Source organism: Boleophthalmus pectinirostris, unplaced genomic scaffold (genome assembly GCF_026225935.1).
Source record: "Boleophthalmus pectinirostris isolate CB_2022bp ecotype Guang Dong unplaced genomic scaffold, ASM2622593v1 HiC_scaffold_17, whole genome shotgun sequence".
NCBI lineage: Eukaryota > Metazoa > Chordata > Actinopteri > Gobiiformes > Gobiidae > Boleophthalmus > Boleophthalmus pectinirostris.
This window is the reverse complement of record NW_026571115.1, coordinates 21,693,587-21,712,264: the sequence shown is the minus strand read 5'-3', so window position 1 is coordinate 21,712,264 and position 18,678 is coordinate 21,693,587. Positions and strand designations below refer to the sequence as shown.

The window sequence follows — 18,678 nt, the reverse complement described above, 5'->3', positions numbered from 1 at the left end:
TTATTTATCATTTAAAGTAATTTTAGAACAGCTTTGAAAAGTATTTGTCCAGAAAATTATTACCAATTTATAGACAAAATGGGATATCGACTGAACCAATATCCGATCCGAATTTTCAATATCGGCACTGATATCGAATACCAGTATCGTATTGGTGCATCCCTATCTACTATAACGCTTTATGACAAGTACCAAAAATGAATACCCCGTGATTATAAGCAAAACATAACTGTAATCATGACACATAAGGCATACAATGTATCTTGAGGCAGTTACAATGCACTGATTCAGCGGCGCGCTTTTGCATTTTGAGGATCCAAATTGTTACCGGTACGTCATATATCCTTTTAGATTTGTACGAAAGTTAAGGAAGCATTTTTTTCCGACTTCAAGAAACTATTGATGCTCGTATTGTGTAAAGGAGAGTTTTGCTAACCACTTTGGAATGTTAAAAGCTGATAAAGTTCTCTGAGTTGTTGTGTCAGACCCGCTGCTAGTTTTATATATATTTTCTCTTTAGCTTTTATTTTGCTACTGCACCGCCTAACCAAAGAATTCATTGGTTGCACTTTATAATAACAGCCTTAATAAACCATGAAGAAAGATTAAATTCATAATTAACACATAAACAGGCCTAGTTTATTAATAATGCTTCAGACTTAATTTCTGATTTATAAGAGTTAAAGGTTAAAGTTAAAAGATATACTAGTAGTTGCCACATTAATAAAGTAGTTAACAAGCCTGAATCATTCTTAATAAGCAATAAGTCTTTCTTCAGGCTTTATTAGGTATACTTATTATAAAGTGTTACTGATTAATTTTTAAACTAGGACACTCAAATCTATGTAAATGCACTAATGGTCATAAAACCTTAATAGTACCAGGTCTGTTGACCAAATTGACCCTAACAAGCTTCAAGTATCAAAACAAAGTAATGTATTTGTAATTAAACAGAATTAAACTTGTCCAGAGTGTGCATAAATATCTCCATACATGGTAAAAGGGTAAGGGTGTGTGCCGTGGCAGCAGAGTAGTGCATGTTTACATATCATGGAGTGTACAAGTGTTTCAAGGGAAAGGACTATCAGCTGTTGTACATTCAAGGTGAGACGTTATGTAGGTAATGTCCTGCAGGGTCAAGGGTCATCTGCAGGTGTGTGAGGGCAGCGAGGTTAGAGTTGAAAGGTCACCGTGGGTGGTGGGGGGTGGGGATGTTCCTAGAGGATGATGCATTTCCCCTTCTCCACCCAGGGGTTGTTCTTCATGAGCTCCTGGTTGAGGAATGGATCATCGGGGACGCCCTCCTCAATCCACTTCACCAGGCTATTTTTGGACATACAGAGACAAGAATGTAAGACTTATGAAATTCCGGCCAACAGTTCAACATCACTCTTTTCGTTTCCATACTAGGGAAGGAGTGAGAGGAAGATGGAATAGGTTACTTAAAGGTTTAAAGGTCTACCTCTAAAAAAAGAAAGATGCTATCAACTTAGAAATGTTAGATCAGAAAATGGATCTATGTGGACTAAAAGATTGTACAACTCGAGCCAGTCTCGATATCTGAGAGCATAGCTGTATGACAGATTGTATTGGATGGCCTGAAGCGGACCAGTGATCCAGATACATAACCATCTCAGATCCAAGCTTCAGGACATGCTCGCTACAGTTGTAATGAAACCTCAATTGAAATTGTGGTTTGAACTGCAGCAATTAGCATATTTTAAGACTGAAGATTATTTTGATAATTTGAAAAAACACTCCATCTCTGTTGATCTTACATGGTAAATTAGATCTGACAATGTTGTTGTATTTGTAGTTTTTCAGTTTTCTAAGACTAAATCTTGAATTTAAAACCTAAATTAAAAAAAGACACAAAAATCACAGTATTTTTTTTTCCTTCTGAGCCCTGATGTGTACAATACTACAATAATACTGACATATTGTATTCTACGCCACTCTAAAACAATATAAACAATCTCAAATCTGGTTTCTAATGGACATGAATACCAACATAAATGCATCTATCGGATTACAACAATCAGCTTGTTAATAATTCTATAGGAAAAAGCTCCCATGGAGACTCAAGTAGCTCCCACGTCAGCATAAACAGTTGTGTGACTGGTAATAATTAGACTGTGAGCTGTGAACGCCATGTTGAAAATCAATGTGGGGTTCATTTGACTACAGTTAGATCAATAATAGAATCAATGACATTTTCATCATTGTCAATGCATTTTCATGACACAAAAAAATCTGATCAGTATCTTATTTTTCCGAGTTGTCTTTGTTTTAAAGAATCGGAATGCACAGGAAATAGAAAAACCTTGTGCAGTTCAAATGTACAGATAGACTTAAATTTAAGTAAAGTAGTGAAAACTAAAAGATCAAGGTCTGCACAGTAACCTACGAACATTTTGTTTTAGTCTATAAACAACAAAGCTAATTTAGTTTCAGTGATATTAACTTCTGTTTCTGTTTTTCCATTTACCTCGTCAGTAACTTGTAACATTTAGTGTACTGTTGGCATACTAATTCAGATTCCCATCGCAACTGTCTGACATTTTTATTATTCTTGTGTGAGCCAGTACAACTCACTCAGTGACTGTTTTGGATGATTTCTCCCTCTTGAAGGCCAGTTGGTACTTGAGGCTCTCCACCTCCTTCTTCATCTGGGGCAGGTCCATCTCATCCATGTCTGCAGCTGTATGTAGGTTTCTTCCACCTGGACACAAGGGTAAAGCAAATCATTATCGAAGTGCAAAGACCAAAATAATTAATCCAGATTTGCAGCTCCATACTGCAGCTCCTGGAATGGACAATACTATCATAATGTGTTGAGGGTTTATGTCTCTGAGTCCCAAACTAATTTTTTTCAGTGTTATAACTCTTGCCTTATGCTTCTCTTCAGCTCTCAGGCTACTTCAGTTTATAATACAACAATAGGGAAATTTTGTGTGTGCGTTTGAACCCTTTTTTCAATGCCACTGGGGCAAACTGTCAGACGCAGTGTGTAACCGCAATGCAGCGATCTAGATCTAAGTTGCTGAGCATTGGGCTGCATATTTCATTTTGAGGAAAATCAGCCCATTTAGTGGAACTGTGTCTGAATGGACAAACTCAACCAATAGAAGCTACGAGGTGTGGGAATCAAACCCAGGACCTTCTGGCTGTCAGGTTTAACTGCGAACTCTGTTGTTACTTAATGCAAAAATACAAAAATATCATGATCTACGGCATAGGTTTCCCTTCATTTACACCTTTCCTCAATTAAGATCTAAAGAGTTATTATGTCATTACAGGCCATTATAGGCACTGACATGTGTGTGTCCTTAGTGCTCGATTCATCACAGTAGCTCATATGAAGGTAATTGCTTTGATTTAAGTGCCTGACATAAAAGCTCTGACCAAGGACATAACCCCCCTCAACATCAGGTGAGTTGTATTTTTCATTCATCCTGGAGAATTATTGAAGGTTAAGTAAAATGCACTCCAGGTGTACATACATTTTAGCACTTTTAGAATACTTGACCACTTCAAATGATACATACAAAATGATGTTTTAAAGAACAAGTAAATGAGTGCACTGAAGTGTGATTAGTATTCCCCTCGAGCATGCAGCAGAGACAAATGTGTGGGTAATATGCACTTCAACTGACCGTATCCATTTCATCCACACTGCAGGTACTGAGGAAATGCAATTAGCCACAGACTTAACCCACTATACAAAGACAGACGGCCCCATTTCTGAGATGGCAGAAGATACTGGCCTAAGTTTCCATAAAGGTGGTGATGGATAACGAAGTATAATATCACACTGTATCATATGACAGATGATGTGATTGTTTGAACTTTATAACTGACTTTTTAAAGTGAAATGTTTTGCATTGCTGTATGAAGCACTTTGGAAACTGTCTTGATTATAAAATGTGATATACAAATAAAGTTGGATTGGTTTGGAGTTGGAAAACAAAATATATTGTATGGGTGACTAAAAACTTTTGCAACAGTTCACAAGTTTAAAATGTACATGACAGAAAGATGAATTCTCGCAGTATTTGTGAGTTCACAAACTCACAAGAATCCTTCTGGTCAGGCTTCTGCTGTTAGTAATTGAGCCTAATTTACCAGTGGTTTGGAAACCGAACCAATTTCAGAAAGTCATTCCAGATTGATACATTTTAAGTTAGCAGTGAAATAAGGTTGTAGAAAAGTTTGTTGGCATTTCGGTCAATCAATATTAGACATCAGAAGTACACTGCTATTAGTAGAGCCCGACCGATATGGATTTTGCTGTGGCCGATATAAAACCGATATAATGGGAGTTGGAGCTGCCAATAGCCGATATAATCGCCGATATATTTAGTGATGTAAAAATTCACTGTAAATGTTGAATTGTTTAAAAAACTTAGGTTTGGCTTTGGTGGATTTTAAATTGGGTTTATTTAGGCAACATTTATTGTTATTCTGCCTATTTACATCATATTTACAGACAGTAGGTTGGCTTAATGGCATTTTTGCATCACATTCTAGACACTAGTGATGGGTATTCCAGTTCTTTTTAGAGAACCGGCTCTTTTGACTCGGCTCACTAAAAGCTGCGGGTTCTTTTGGCTCCCAAGCGACTCTTCAGATTGTAGCACGTCTAAAGCAGGACTGAATCAGGACTGAATCAGGACTGAACCAGGTCTAAACCAGGACTGAAAAAGGACTAAACCGGGACTTTTTTTTTTTTTTTTTTTAATTTATCCTATGTACACGCAAATTTCTCAAAGTTTCGTTTTCAGCCGCTGCCGCTGTCAAACTACGAGTCTGCACGCGGCGTGAAGAGAAAAACAGTGAGAGAAAGAGAAAACACGGCTCCTAATCAGGATCAGGCTCCCGTCGTTCGCTTCGAAGAGCCGGATCTAAGAGTCATTTCGTTCACGACCGACCCATAACTAGTAAAGAAACTAGCGCTATTAGCCTTTAGCTGTAAATACGTGTGCGCCGCGGTAATTAATTATATTCGCAAATGTCATAATTCACACCTCTATTCACAGCTCATTTACATATCAGTGCAGGTCCAGTAACAAATATACGGCCAATATAGTCACTTTAATAGACCAATAGAAAACAGCCTGTTTATGTGCGGGAGCTACAGCAGCTAACCCATAACAAATGACCAAAACTAGCTTCAAAGTCGATGTATTTCCAACACTCAGCGCTCACACAGGCTCCTCAGTGTTGTGCACCGCTGCGGGTGTAAACAAACACACGTGAGTGACGCGACTGTGGTGTGTTCAGGGACAGTACGGACACACACAGACAAATGACTCCACAGATAAATACTGATGCGGAGTCACATATTTGGACATTTATCTGTCTGTAAATTGGATTAAATGAACAGAATGTAGAGAGTTTATTTCCCCCATAAATCATTTCACCCCATCCTTGTTGATTAAAACGTTGTGTTCCTCTTATCTCGATTGTTGTGTTTCCTCTTCAACTTAAAACATGCCCATTACGTTATCCCTCCATCAGAACATGAATTGCTTTGCTGGGACGATATGATATCTATTGGAGGAATAGCAACATTAATCTTGTTACAAATGTCAGTGATGTCCTGCTAATGTAATGGAGCTTATATTAGCCACAAAGCTTTCAGTTAGGTTTCACCCACGCTGTGTATCCACTCCACTGTGTAGTCTGTACCCTCTCTCTCCTCTGCTGTTTTAGTGTGAATGAGTCCGACCCTGTCTGGTCTACTCTCAATATCCATATCTCACAGAAACAACACTATCAAAAGACATTATGCAATAGCGGGAGTAAGGGCAGACAACAACTACTCAGACTGCTCAAATCTTCAGAATATGCCACTAAAAAACTAAAAATAAATAGCCAAGATGAAGTCACGTTTCAAGGGCTCAGATTACACAATTTTCCGATCTATGTATGTAAACAGACCTGGAGTTGTGTTTTGTTTCATTCACACATGTTTAACACATAAATCCTGCATATTTAGTCTGAGTTCTTCTCTCAAACAGAAAACACAAACATCATGTGGTAAAACAGGAAGTGCTCCACTGTGTTTTTAAACTCCATGCACCTTCAGTAGAATCATTTGGATCATTTCAGCCCTGGAATTGGACATCTCTAGGAAGAACAGAGCATTTTGAGCTGTGGAAATGCAGAAAGACTAATAATAAAGGGTTACTCAAGCATGTGTGAATGAAACAAAACACAACTCCAGATATGTTTTGATAAGGTAACAACATTTTTAACATGATTTAAAGCTCACAAGAGTCAATTTTGTGTAATAAAGGTTCATACACCTATCCTTCAATACCACTGGTGCATGTATTGAAGGATAGGTGATCAAGAGTATCTAGCTGGAGTACACTACCACCTTTCGCCCACAGTTCATGACAGCTGAAGACACAATAGCTACCCTTTGTTAAACATCTTTCTTTGTGCGTATGTAAATTAGAGTTAGGATGTTGGTTTCCTCATTAAGCCCCAGTGTGTTCATACACTGCTGGTTTACATGAGGGCGGGTCTTTTGTGTGGACAGGAGGAAGACCAGGTGCATTATTACATGACAATACTGTACTGTACTGTGAGTGTGTTTGATATGAGACAGAGATCAGGTTTCACACGAGTCCACAGGCACTTCCTCTCCCCGTCTTTCTCTCTCTCATCGGGTTGTGTCCTGTCCTGAATTTTGTACTTGAGAATGACATTGAAATGTTAAGAAATAAAACCATTGTTGGGTTGTTGTTTGGCTATCCAATCTTTCAAAAAGTTATTGAGTTGGAGGGCCCACAATGACAAGCCTATGTGTAATGTATATTATTTTTTCTGATATCAGATTCTGTATTACAATGCAGTATACATGATGTGTCAAAGGTGTTTTTAGTAGTTTTTTGTCATTTTTAATTAGGTGTGTGTCTGGCTTTGCAGGGGACCAATGAATTAACCATTTATACTATGTTTTAATCATATATTTTTTATAAGATAAGTTTGTAGTTTTCTTAAAGGTGCATTGTGTAACTTTTCTGGAGGGTGGTGGAGGGTCTGTCAAATGTTATTGCTTTGTCTGGAGTGTTTCACAGTATGAAATTAAACCTTTCTATCTTCATGGAGACCAAACCAAACCAAGTTACAGGTCTGTGGAGAGGCAGCCCCGGTCACAGTAAGAGTGCTTCTGATTCTAGGTATTTTTGAGCTATAAAACCACCTGCAATTGAATAAATGTGAAGTAGAAATGGTTAATACCATACTGTGGAACATTCCAGATAGAGCAATGGCACATCCTCAGAAACAAACAGGTGACTACCCACAACCAAAAGTTATATTCGTTGCTTTCTTGCAAAAGGTTAGTGAGATTTTTACTAAATTTGATCCTAATGAAGTTAAAGTGATCCAGTTCAAGGACACTCCAAGTATATTTAGAGGCAAATTTGTTTTTACATCAACAAGACTAAATCTAAATGTTTCCTGTGTTATTTTTAAGACAGTCCTACTGAGTCATAAAACCTGGTCTCTTAGCACATGGCATATTTTAGAGTCTGTGTATAGTCCAGAAACTAAGTATTCAATTACTAAATTAGTTGACAATTTTCTCAAAAACTGATTAGTTGTGATTAACTGATTAAAATGTTTGAGCCCTCCCTCTTTTTTACTTCTCTCATTTGTTCTGTCTTTTCAGGTGTGACAGAATACAAAGCCCTGCAGCTGATCGCCTCCTCAAAAGCCCCAAAACGGACTTCAGTTATCACTTGGTTTGCCATGATGATTATTTAAATAACAACAGAAGACCTACGTTCATATTTAAACTGTATAGAGGTTGTGTTCGATGCTATTGAAAATCATTTAAACTAGATGAGGATGTCTTGGCCACGTGACAACAGAAAATCAGTAGTGCAATGCTTTCCAAAGAGCTATCCACAGTCATGATGAATGAGAAACACAAATAGAATACTGTACATCCATTTTACTATAAAACATTTAGTGGTGAATTTTTTAAAAAGTCACTGCAGAAAGCATCTTGGCACAGTGAAAATTAAGTTTAGCATAGCCTTGGCCACAAGACCAGACTGGAAACATTGATGCTGACAGGGCAATATTAAAAAAGGACCTGGTTTGGTCAGGGCTAAATCTGTAATGCCAAGTTATCACTTCAGTAGCATTTATAATGATCAACAGAAACCAGTGTGTGGCTGTGTTCTGAGTATTCAAGGCACCGTACCTGAATATAAACCATGAAAAATAAAAGTAGTTCATGTTAAACAGTTTGCAGTGGGACAAAGTTATTTCTCACTTACCTTATGCATTCTGAGTATCCTAATTATTCACCATGAGTTTAAAAAGGGCTTTTCACAACTTTCAGAGACAGACAGAGCATGCTCGCTTACCAACTAGAGGTGTGCAAAAATACTGAAACACTGATATATCATATTGTTTAATGTGATGATACAGTATCGATATTGTGGGCTGCTGTATCGATATATCGGCAATAGTCATTTTTGGTATATTTTACAAAATTATTTTGTTGTTGTGGCTTGTTTAGAAGAGGGACACTTTATGCAGCATGCTTGATATTTGCACTTTTCTGTTTATTAAAATGTTTGTGTTTCATATGAGTGGTTTAACAACGAGTTTTAGTATCATAACCAGGATTTAGCCTTTGTTTTTTATTGAACTCTAACGAACCGATGTGAAATATATGCTATGGAACTGAAAGTGTACTGTATCGAGATTTGTATCGTATCATGGCCTATGTGCCAATGTATGTGTTTCGATAACTTCTTAATGATACCAAGCTCTATTTCTAATGCGCACTTCCTGATAACTGAACATTAAAATGCTTTATAAATAGATGAAAACAGTATGCAGCAGACTTATTTTGACATCTGAAGCTACTTATACAATATATCTGTATGGGTTGAAGAACAATTTTACTCAAATACATGGAAAGAAATCAGGTAATTGAAAAGACAATACTGTCACAGTGTCATTAAGGTTGATGTCTCAGGTCTCATACTGTTTTTAAGGGTCCTACATTACACTAAATGGATTCTTGTGAGCTTTTGGCCATGTTATGATGTTGTGACCTGTTTCAGTGACACATGTTTGAATAAGTTCTGTTTGAGAGAAGAACTCAGCGTAAATATGCAGGGTTGTATGTTAAACATGTGTGACTGAAACAAAACACAACTACAAAAATGTTTGTGATGAGGAAATATAAGGAAATATGAGGAAGAATTATGACAATGAGGCAACAATATAATGTAGATTAGAAAATAGCTTAAAAAAAAAACATTTAAATAAACTCCACCACTTCTTTCAACTCTTCGGGCTGCTTCAATTTATTCTACAACAATGGGTAATCTTTACAGCATGTGACAAAGCATCATTTTAGTTTTTATCCAACCAAACAAAATTGCAGATTAACAATACACATGTTGTCTGCCTCAATTAAACATTTAAGGTCTACAGGATGTTGTGGTAATGTATAACCTCGACTACTTTGCCAAATTCAATTTAATATCCTTTTGTATACTTGTAATCATCAGAAGTCTGCCTTTCCTTTGTCCTCTTCTGTCACGCTGTCAAGCCCATGCACACATGTCTGTTTGTCTTCTCCATCGCAGACAACAGTTAATTAAAAGCTGAGCAAACCCAACTCTACAGTGTCTCCACTAAATTAAATCCACCAAGAAGATGGGTTTAAAGTGCATTTGACAGGTTTTCATGTTTTGTTTTGTTTTATTACATGGTTCGCTGGGACAGTAGTGGTGGTAAATATTTATTAAAGTTATCCGTTTATGGGGAAAAAAAAGTTACAAATAAAAGTACAGAACTACAGGAAGTGGTGAAAAGAGAAACAGGCTAAAAAAAGACTATTCCATCCAAAATGCTGGGACAATTTATGGGCAAAGAACACAGTTTTTTCTGGCAGTTTAAACCTTAAATATGCAGCAAGTAAAGATGTTGCCATTTATTTTAACTGGTCTAATCATTGCTATTGTGTGATTTTGTTTAGTTTTAGCCTTTGTTAACATTAAGTTTGCGGCCCCTGTCCAACCAGGAAGTAAAATTACAAGTTCAGTGAAATTAAAAGTCACATTTTAACTATAACTAATGCAGGCAACATTCATTTATTTATAAATTGAACACACGTACCTCTAAATACTATAAAACGACTATGTTTTTATCGCTATAGACTCCATAGCTAAATTTATGTTGTAATAAATGTCACAATCGGACAAATTGTTTACATCCAGTTTCAATTATAAGTTCGACAGCTTAAAGACCTCCCCACAGACCAAAGGGAAAACATGTTGCTAATATTTTTTTCCACTGGCATTTTACCAACTACCATTAGGAGATGTGCATCTGGCTCACAGGATGTGGGAAGGGTTTATATTGGCTGGATTCAAACTTTCATATTCAAGCAGTCTGTTTAACAAATATTATAATAAAACTGTAAAACTGCAACAATTTCAGAGTCATTTTGTTTTATTTGTGTATTCATGGTGTATTCTGCCTCATTTCAATGACTTTTTGGACCATTCATAGGGATATTTGTTTTTAACTGTCAATCGCTATGGCAACAGTTGTAATTTTGATTTCTGGGGCTTTAAGGGGAGGGGTATATGTAGGTCACATGCTGATTCAGGTCAAAAGCTGCACCAGATTAACCTTTAACCCCTATAGTCATACACACATGATATTAGCATAGTATGAAGTAGTGTCTATGAGAGGGGCAGGTGGCTCTACACTAATACTGCTGTACACTAATGATGGAAAGGGAGGATGCAAGAAGAGAGGAAGTAGAAGTTGTTGTTTTTTGTTTTTTTTTTTACATTATCCTGTATAAAATTGCACATACATTAACTTTCTTGGTACTTGCCTGTTGTTCTGTGTGAAAGATATTTTGCCATTTCATATCTGGTGTCTTTTACTGTTTGATTTTATTCCAGCAGCTGCAAGAAGGAGCAGCAGTTTTTGAGTGATGTCAGTTCCTAAGCAGTTCTTATTTGGCATTAAGCGCACTGACACATGAGGTGGCAATGGCAGTTAGTGTCTTTTATATTAGTCTGAATGACTGTGGGCACAGAGAGTCAGCTGCAGCAGCCAAACTGAAGCAGAGGAGTGAGAAATGCACCAGATTGAGGAGGAGATGAATGAATGAATGAAAAGAAATATTTATGAAACATGATTATTCTTGACCATAATTACTCATTTGTAGCAATTAGGCCAACTTATTTTTAGTTTTTCCTAGCTTCACAGCAAACATCTGGCAGAACTGTGACGAAAACTGTCAAAACAAAGCAAACCAACTGCTATTTTTAGACCAAAAAGCTCCACCACTTATAATCTTCTGCCACACTGCAATAGCACAATTCACATTATCTGATTGTCTTTGTCCCATTGTCAGAGATGTATGCTGGACTGTGAACAGTAGAAGACTGATCCAGGTGAGGAGCAGACTCCCCTGTCTCTACAGCTACTGCATTGTAAATAGAGACTAAAAATAGCCCGCTCCTCTGACCGGCTGAAAAAAGACAGGGAAGAAGACGGTACTTGGTGCGGCTAATCTGAGGAGGATGGTAAACAGCAGCCTTAACATACTGTCTCTGAGCTTTTACAGATCTACAATGTGCCTCTCACAGCACTAAAGTCAAGAGACAAGTGCACCTGAGGGGGGGTGGGGGGTCAGCACAGGGTCATTGGGTTAATACATGGGGAGCACCAAGTATGGCATAAATGGACTGCCAAGGTTGCAGTTAACTTATCAAGATAAAAGTAGCCTTACTTTACTTATACTAATGCACTGCTGTATTTCATAAATAACATCAGCTATATCCAAGAGATTACATTATTGAAATCATAAAACTGGCATTCATAATTTATTGCCTTAATTACTATTATGGTTTTGTCTCTGAAGTACACTACCATCCAGAATTTCTATTTACCATGCAGTTTTATAACAGTATTTGTACACTCATCAAGGCCATAACTGTCAGTGAATATGAATATAAGTTATTAACAGCCTATATTCAAATGCACCAAACAACTGTTCAGTCCTGCAAAAGAACTGAACTAAATCAGCCAAAACATAAAGTATTTTTTTTCCTTCTTTTTAATTGCAGGAGGTGTCTGGGATGAGGGAAGACGGGAAGATGATCCTAACTGGATGGATTCACAGTTATAACTGTGTATTCATACTAGCGTCAGTAAAAATATATACCTTAGCCTGGATATTATGTAAAATAGCATGCATTCCACTGGAAGATCTATGAGAAAGTTTTATGTAACACTGGATGTAAACGTGTAATTCATTTTTAGACGTAAAATTGTTACATATTCTGTGATGTAACCATACTTGATTATCACAAATAATGGCTTCTGGCGGTAAAATTCTCAATCGTACAATACCTCACTGATGCAGAACGCTGTTGCTTCTCTTCGCGTTATTTTGTATTTCCAAAGGCGAAGGATCTTCGGTGGTAGTTATCTTCAACACCGTACAAACCGGAGGCTCAAAAGCTGCAGTCTCCGGAGAAAAGGCGACGTAACGAGCCGGTGTGACGCTGTCCGGAGCGCCCGTCTATGTTCCAGTGCGCGGTGCGTGGACAGGTGACCGTGCGCTCTGGAGCTCCGCTGCCGCTGACTGCCGCTGCCTCTGTGTCCGCGTCCGGACTGGAGACTCATATAGCTGCGAGCGCGTGCGTGCGTGTCCGTGCGCGTGCGTGAGGGGGGGATTAGTGAAAGGAAAGACGGAGTGGTTCCCTGAGGATGCGTTGAGTGCAGGAAACGCAGCTCAAGGGGTGGGCTGATCCGAAGAGGGATAGAGATGGGACTGAAGAGACTATCCGAGCGTGTTTGCCCCATGCGCAAGAGTTGTGGCCAAATATGGGCACTTAAATGTCTTAAAGCGGAGTGAAAAGTGGAAAGTTGACTATCAAAAATGCACACAAGAATAGTGTCCAGATTAGGTCTGAAATTATTAATCCAAAAATGAATAATAAATCAAAAATGAAAAATGTATAATGGCGTCTGGCTAGGCCTATCTAAAATAATAGTTGACGAAAATATTTTAAGAGCCAATAATCACATTTTAGAAGAAAAGCAGGGACATTATTAACCAAAAATAGAAACATTTTATGATTTTAATAAAATAACCTTGAAGCCTACAGTCAGCATATTTTACCTAGTTAAAATGTTATTGTAAATCTCAGTATGGACCTTGAATTTATTATTTGCTTTGAGTAGCTTAATATAAACAAGAACTTTACTAAAACAGCAGTTATCTTACTTGCAGGCCTAGTTTAAACTATAGACCTATTCAATAAACTAGCCTATGTTAATACGTTTACAAAAGGCTTTGAAAAGTACTGCCAACAAGAAATTTATGATAAAGGCCAGGGAGAAATCCTCATGCACGCAGAAAAGGTCTGTTATGGATTTAACCTATAAATAATAAATAGGCTACCACTTCTCCAAGTTGTGATGAGGACACACTAACAACAGTTAACTGATTTCGGCAAAGCATGGAGGTTTTATTAGTTGACCTTTTTTAGACAAAATCTGATGTGGTATAGCCCATTTTCTTGAGTGTGCATGCTGGGAGATGAAGCAGGCCTCACATGCAGGAGGTGTGAAATGGTGGGGAAATTGGCTGTTCTCACCATCCGAAAAAGCCCTGAAACACTTAAGTCCCTGGAGACTGTATTGATCATGACGAACAGAAGGTCAAATGGCTCACCTTTACTGTAGGCTACCATTCATATAGGCTACACTGAGGCTTTACGGACCTCTGAAATAATGGTGACGACTCTTAAGGTATGTTGGACACTTGCGCTGCATCAAAATTGTGACTAAAGTAAACCTGGAACTAAAATTGGACGGAATCAGAAGTAAACCAGGACTTGAGCAGGACCAAAACCAAGTCTACATCAGGCTACAAGTGGGCTCAAACCAGGACCAGACAGGACTAGTGTAAACCTTTACACTCATTTGAGGACCAGCAGATGGTAGAGATGCTGCTTCATTGCAAATCCTATGTATATTTGTACTATAAAAGTCTCTAGAAACCCCTCCTGACTCCTGGCAATCACATATAATTTCTAATCCAGGAAGTCCACGCTCTCACCGTCCATATTAATCAGATGTCATTTACAGAGCTTCATATTTGATGAGGAGGCTCTGGATTATACAGCTGACTGTGTTAATGTACGACAGTGTTCCAGCAGATTAGTGATGTTCTTTTAATAAAGCACTGAACACTCTCAGCGGTTTAACAACCAGCGTTAACAATTTTATGGTGTCAAAAATTGTCTACATTTGTTCTTCCATCTAGAGAACAGAAATCAATACGAGTGGGTGATAGATGTGTGCTGACATTTGTGAGATCTGTGCTTAAATAAAAATAGTAACGAGTAAAAATGGATAATCTGAAGAAATTCTGACAAGTCACAAGTATTATCTTTTGTGATTTGACTCAAAATAGTCCAGAATCATCGTAAGTTTTTGCTTGTGACATTTTTTTTGAGACGTCACATTGTCAAAAGTATCCGAAAAATCAAATTGCAATCACTGGTATTGAAACTAGATACTCATTTGAACCGACTGATACTAAAAAAGTCACACTCACAGGACAAATGAACCTTTCCTGAACAGTTTTAGAATTATCTTGAGCTGTATCAGAACCATATACTGATAATTCTTATACATACATGCACATGGATCACTATGGAACCCACCACCACAATTGAGGGATTACACACGTATAAGGCCACATGGTAATATAAAAGAAAGTACTACAATTTAATGCTGAAAATCACATTCTTTTGCCTGAATAAAGAGTGTTTTTTTCATTATCATTATCATGGTATTGGAATCTGTATTAAGTAGACTCTATTCCTTTGTATCAAAATCGAGTTTGAAACTATGCAATGACATGTAAAACTTTAGTTATTTTAGGTTATGATCATTTTAATATCAATTTAATTACTATTGTGTAAAATAAAATACTATTGGGAGAAAACAAATAATTCCACATCTGGAGGAGGTGCATGGAGTGAGCTCGCGTGTGAGTGCGTGGACAGAGTCAGTTTGATGTGGATATACCGGCAGCACTTAGAGACAGGCCCTTACTCAGCAATCATCATTAATGCATAAATCACATTTCAGATGAGAGACGCAGGCTGTGGACAGAGGTCTGGACCACACAGTAACACAAGAGAGGGAACGCGAAGGGAACTTTGCACTTCTTCAGATCTGCACTCCAACACAACTGAAGTTAAAATTCCTATATTATACAAAATTGATTTGTGAGCTTTGTTGTTACCTCCTCAAAACCATACCTGGAGTTGTGTTTTGTTTCATTCACACATGTTCATAAGTCGACATCTCCAAAGCTCCATATGTCATGAAGTGGTAGTTTTGAAGTTAACAGCTACCTTTTACAAAAAATTATTCTAGTGAAGGTATATGGAGTTATAAAATACAGTGATGTGTTTTCAGACTGAGAAAAGAACTAAACAAACAAAATTAAAAGCCTAAATATGCAGGGTTTGTGTGTTAAACATGTGTGACTGATACAAAACACAACTCCAGGTATGTTTGTGATGAGAAAACAACACTATAACATATAGGTCAGGAAAGGCAAAGGACAAATTGTATTTCTCCTATGCCATGGATTCTACTGACGACTGACGGATTTTTCACACATAAATCAGGAAACAGCGTAGTATGGGCACTTTAAAGTACATTTTTCAGAAGATGCAGTCTAAATGAGATCTTGATGAGTAAAGGAGAAGATAAAAATGTATATATGAATATGAAATATATACTATATGGACAATGTTAAAAATATTCCGGACTAGAATCATTTAAAGTCCTGATTTAGACCGATATGATTGTCAACATGCCCCCCTGCCCTGCCCTCCCTCTGTGTGTGTGCTGCATGCCCCCTGTGTGTGATCCAGGCCACTGTCCCTACAGTATGTGGCTCTAATGGAACAGTGAATGGGAGAAGTCCAGGCTGTTGTGTGGATCCAGGTCAAGTGTGCGCACAAGAGCAGAAGTGAGTGGGGGCTTAAGATTAACACTGCAAAAATACTGCTTTGTTTACTGTCATGACTGTTTGATACATTTATAGCTGACCTAAATTTAAACTGCAACAAAGGTATTATTACGCTCCGCCGAAATACCTCTGTCACTCAAGCAGACTTTGTAGTATCAGCTGTGATTATTCATGTGAATTGCTAAAGTTTTGTTTTATAACCACGCATTTGTATTTCTGTTTTGGACTGCTGGTTTTACTTTACATTTAGAAAATTTAACCTTTCAAATGAAGAAGGAGTTGAGCTTGGAGTAGAGACGCTGCTCCTTTCTACTCCCTGAAGAGCTATTTGGGATGTTTTACATACCTCCTTTAAACTTCGGAATGGCCTACTTTTTTCGATTTCTTTATTTGCTCTTGTGGACAATAACTGATATTTGCAGATACCAATAAATCTATAGCAACCACAAAGAAAAGCTGTAGCAATGTTAAAAGTTGCTGTCCTTTATATGGTTTATACATCTCTTTTATTTCATTGCTCTTCAAATATTATGATTATCATTTACCTTATAGAAAGATTCCTCAGAAACTGTGCCTTTGTCCAATACAGATATATGAAAAAATCTCCAGATATCACTAATATCACTATTACCATTGATATAATGTCCATACCTTCTTGACACCTACCTGAACTTCAGACAGAACCCACTTGGATTTGCAGAGCAAGGACAAGAATCGTGTTCATAAAACCAATTCTCAGTTGGTGGAAGTAGGTGCATCTTTGCTTAGTCATCTGCCTCCACAGCCCAGCACTGGATCAAACACACACAATAAATAAATAAGTAAATAAATAAATAAATATATTGATTAAAAAAACACAAAACAGATTTCCACTTGTAGACTATGAGTGGACAGAGTTTTGTGCCCACTGTCATCTGCCACCTCCTCTAAACAGGAACAAGAATTTGAGAAACATTGGCACATTTGTTAGAGATCCTACATACACAGTGAGCTTTCATATCTTCAAACTCTTGAAAGTCATGCTAAAGCCATCTGCCTGATAAGTGTGTGGCTGGAGGGATAAAAGTCGCTTCAACACAAAGGAGATAGAAAGACTAATGGCCTGACCATGCTCTAATGGAATCAGCTGTATGTGTGTGTGTGCGTGTGTGTCTCTGTGTGTCTGTGTGTGCGTGTGTGTGTATGGAGCATGTCTTATTCAAAGGTGCAGGGTGCAGGTCTTTTTTCTATTTGCAGCTCTGTGCGCTAACATGTGGATGTCCACTCACGTGGGAAAACTGTAGATCCTGGCTATGCTTTTTGTCAGGGACTACCCATGCAAACGACTCCCTAATTATTTGGTTGATTTATGATACAATAGTATACAAGATCTAAAGAAGTTAGCACCTGGTTCTAGGGCAAATTGAGAGTGGGTGTAGTTTCCTCTGGTTTCCTCTACCACTAAACACATCTAAGCCCACAGTAACTGGGGCCAGGACAACCTTGTATGAAGAAATTCATTCTAAATCCCAATAAGACTTGAAATGAATATAAATAACGCCCTCTTTCTTCCATCATCCTTCTAGTCCTGTTGTAAAGTCCATTGTGGTCTACTCTACCGTATACTATATGCATTATCAAATGAGATTTCTGTACGTGAGCCAGTGAGTAATGGAGTCTCTAATAGAAAAACAGCACCCTCTTCCGGTCAAAATGTAGTATGACAACTAAAGCATTCTTGTCTGCCATCCTCTACAATTCAGAAGAAAAAGACTGTTTACACTTTGCATAGATTGCACTACAAGAAAAAAAGTCAAAAGACATTTATTTTTTAGGGGAAATCAAAGGAATGTAATGAAAAAGACCCCCCCAAAACAGAGTTAAGACAATGTTATCTGCATTATCTTCACATGATGACACCCATATTAAATATACAAAAATCTTTGCTATCTTCGCTTGTTCAATAACCAGTAAACCGATCAATTTACCAGTCAGTGTATGTTCCTGCCCTCACCTATGGCCATGAGCTTTGGGTAATGACCAAAAGAACAAGATCGCAGATACAAGCAATTGAAATGAGTTTCCTCCGCAGAGTGGCTGGGCGCTTCGAGATAGGGTGAGGAGTTCAGTCACACGAGAGGAGCTCAGAGTAGAGCCGCTGCTCCTCCATGTCGAGAGGAGTTAGCTGAGATGACTTGGGCATTTGTTCCAGATGACTCCTGGGCGCCTCCCTTGGGAGGTGTTCCACTGGAAGGAGGCCCAGAGGAAGACCCAGGACACGCTGGAGGGACTATGTCTCTCGGCTGGCCTGGGAAAGCCTTGGGGTTCCCCTGGAGGAGCTGGAGGAAGTGTCCGGGGTGAAGGAACTCTGGAATTCCCAGCTTAAACTGCTGCCCCGGAGACCCAGCCCCGGATAAGCGGAAGAAAATGGATGGATGATCTTCGCTTGTTTTGAATAATGTGTCAACAGCAATTGTTCGAAATTCTCTCGAGTTTCAGGCAGCGCAGGTGAGAGGTCGTGTACATTAACCACAACAAACTCTATTAGACACAGAACATCTGTTTTCCCGTACATACGGATGTCTGCTCCTATTTACTGTTTGCAGATGTGCTCCACAGTGCTC

General features: G+C 38.2%; 1 protein-coding gene across 2 annotated transcripts; it reads right to left on the bottom strand.

Annotated features, from left to right (window-relative positions):
* Positions 1-235: 235 nt before the first annotated feature.
* gng13b (guanine nucleotide binding protein (G protein), gamma 13b) lies at positions 236-18,603 on the bottom strand. 2 transcript variants are annotated; one of them, XM_055152602.1, is made up of 4 exons: positions 18,069-18,603; positions 16,742-16,866; positions 2,596-2,722; positions 236-1,323 (listed from the first exon to the last, which is right to left on the bottom strand). In XM_055152602.1, the coding sequence occupies exons 3-4, from the start codon at positions 2,691-2,693 to the stop codon at positions 1,218-1,220; spliced, it is 204 nt and encodes a 67-aa protein (XP_055008577.1). In that variant the 5' UTR covers positions 2,694-2,722; positions 16,742-16,866; positions 18,069-18,603; the 3' UTR covers positions 236-1,217. The 2 variants fall into 2 exon arrangements, with proteins under 2 accessions (XP_055008577.1, XP_020794497.1); XM_020938838.2 differs by lacking the exons at positions 16,742-16,866; positions 18,069-18,603 and adding an exon at positions 12,424-12,897.
* Between the last annotated feature and the right edge of the window lie 75 nt (positions 18,604-18,678).

What these genes read in the sequence shown, in the direction of transcription:
- gng13b (XM_055152602.1), bottom strand. Translation starts at nt 2,693, where the DNA reads ATGGATGAGATGGACCTGCCCCAGATGAAGAAGGAGGTGGAGAGCCTC. An exon ending in TCATCCAAAACAGTCACTGA is followed by an intron (nt 1,324 to 2,595) that starts GTGAGTTGTACT and finishes GTCCAAAAATAG; the next exon opens with CCTGGTGAAGTGGATTGAGG.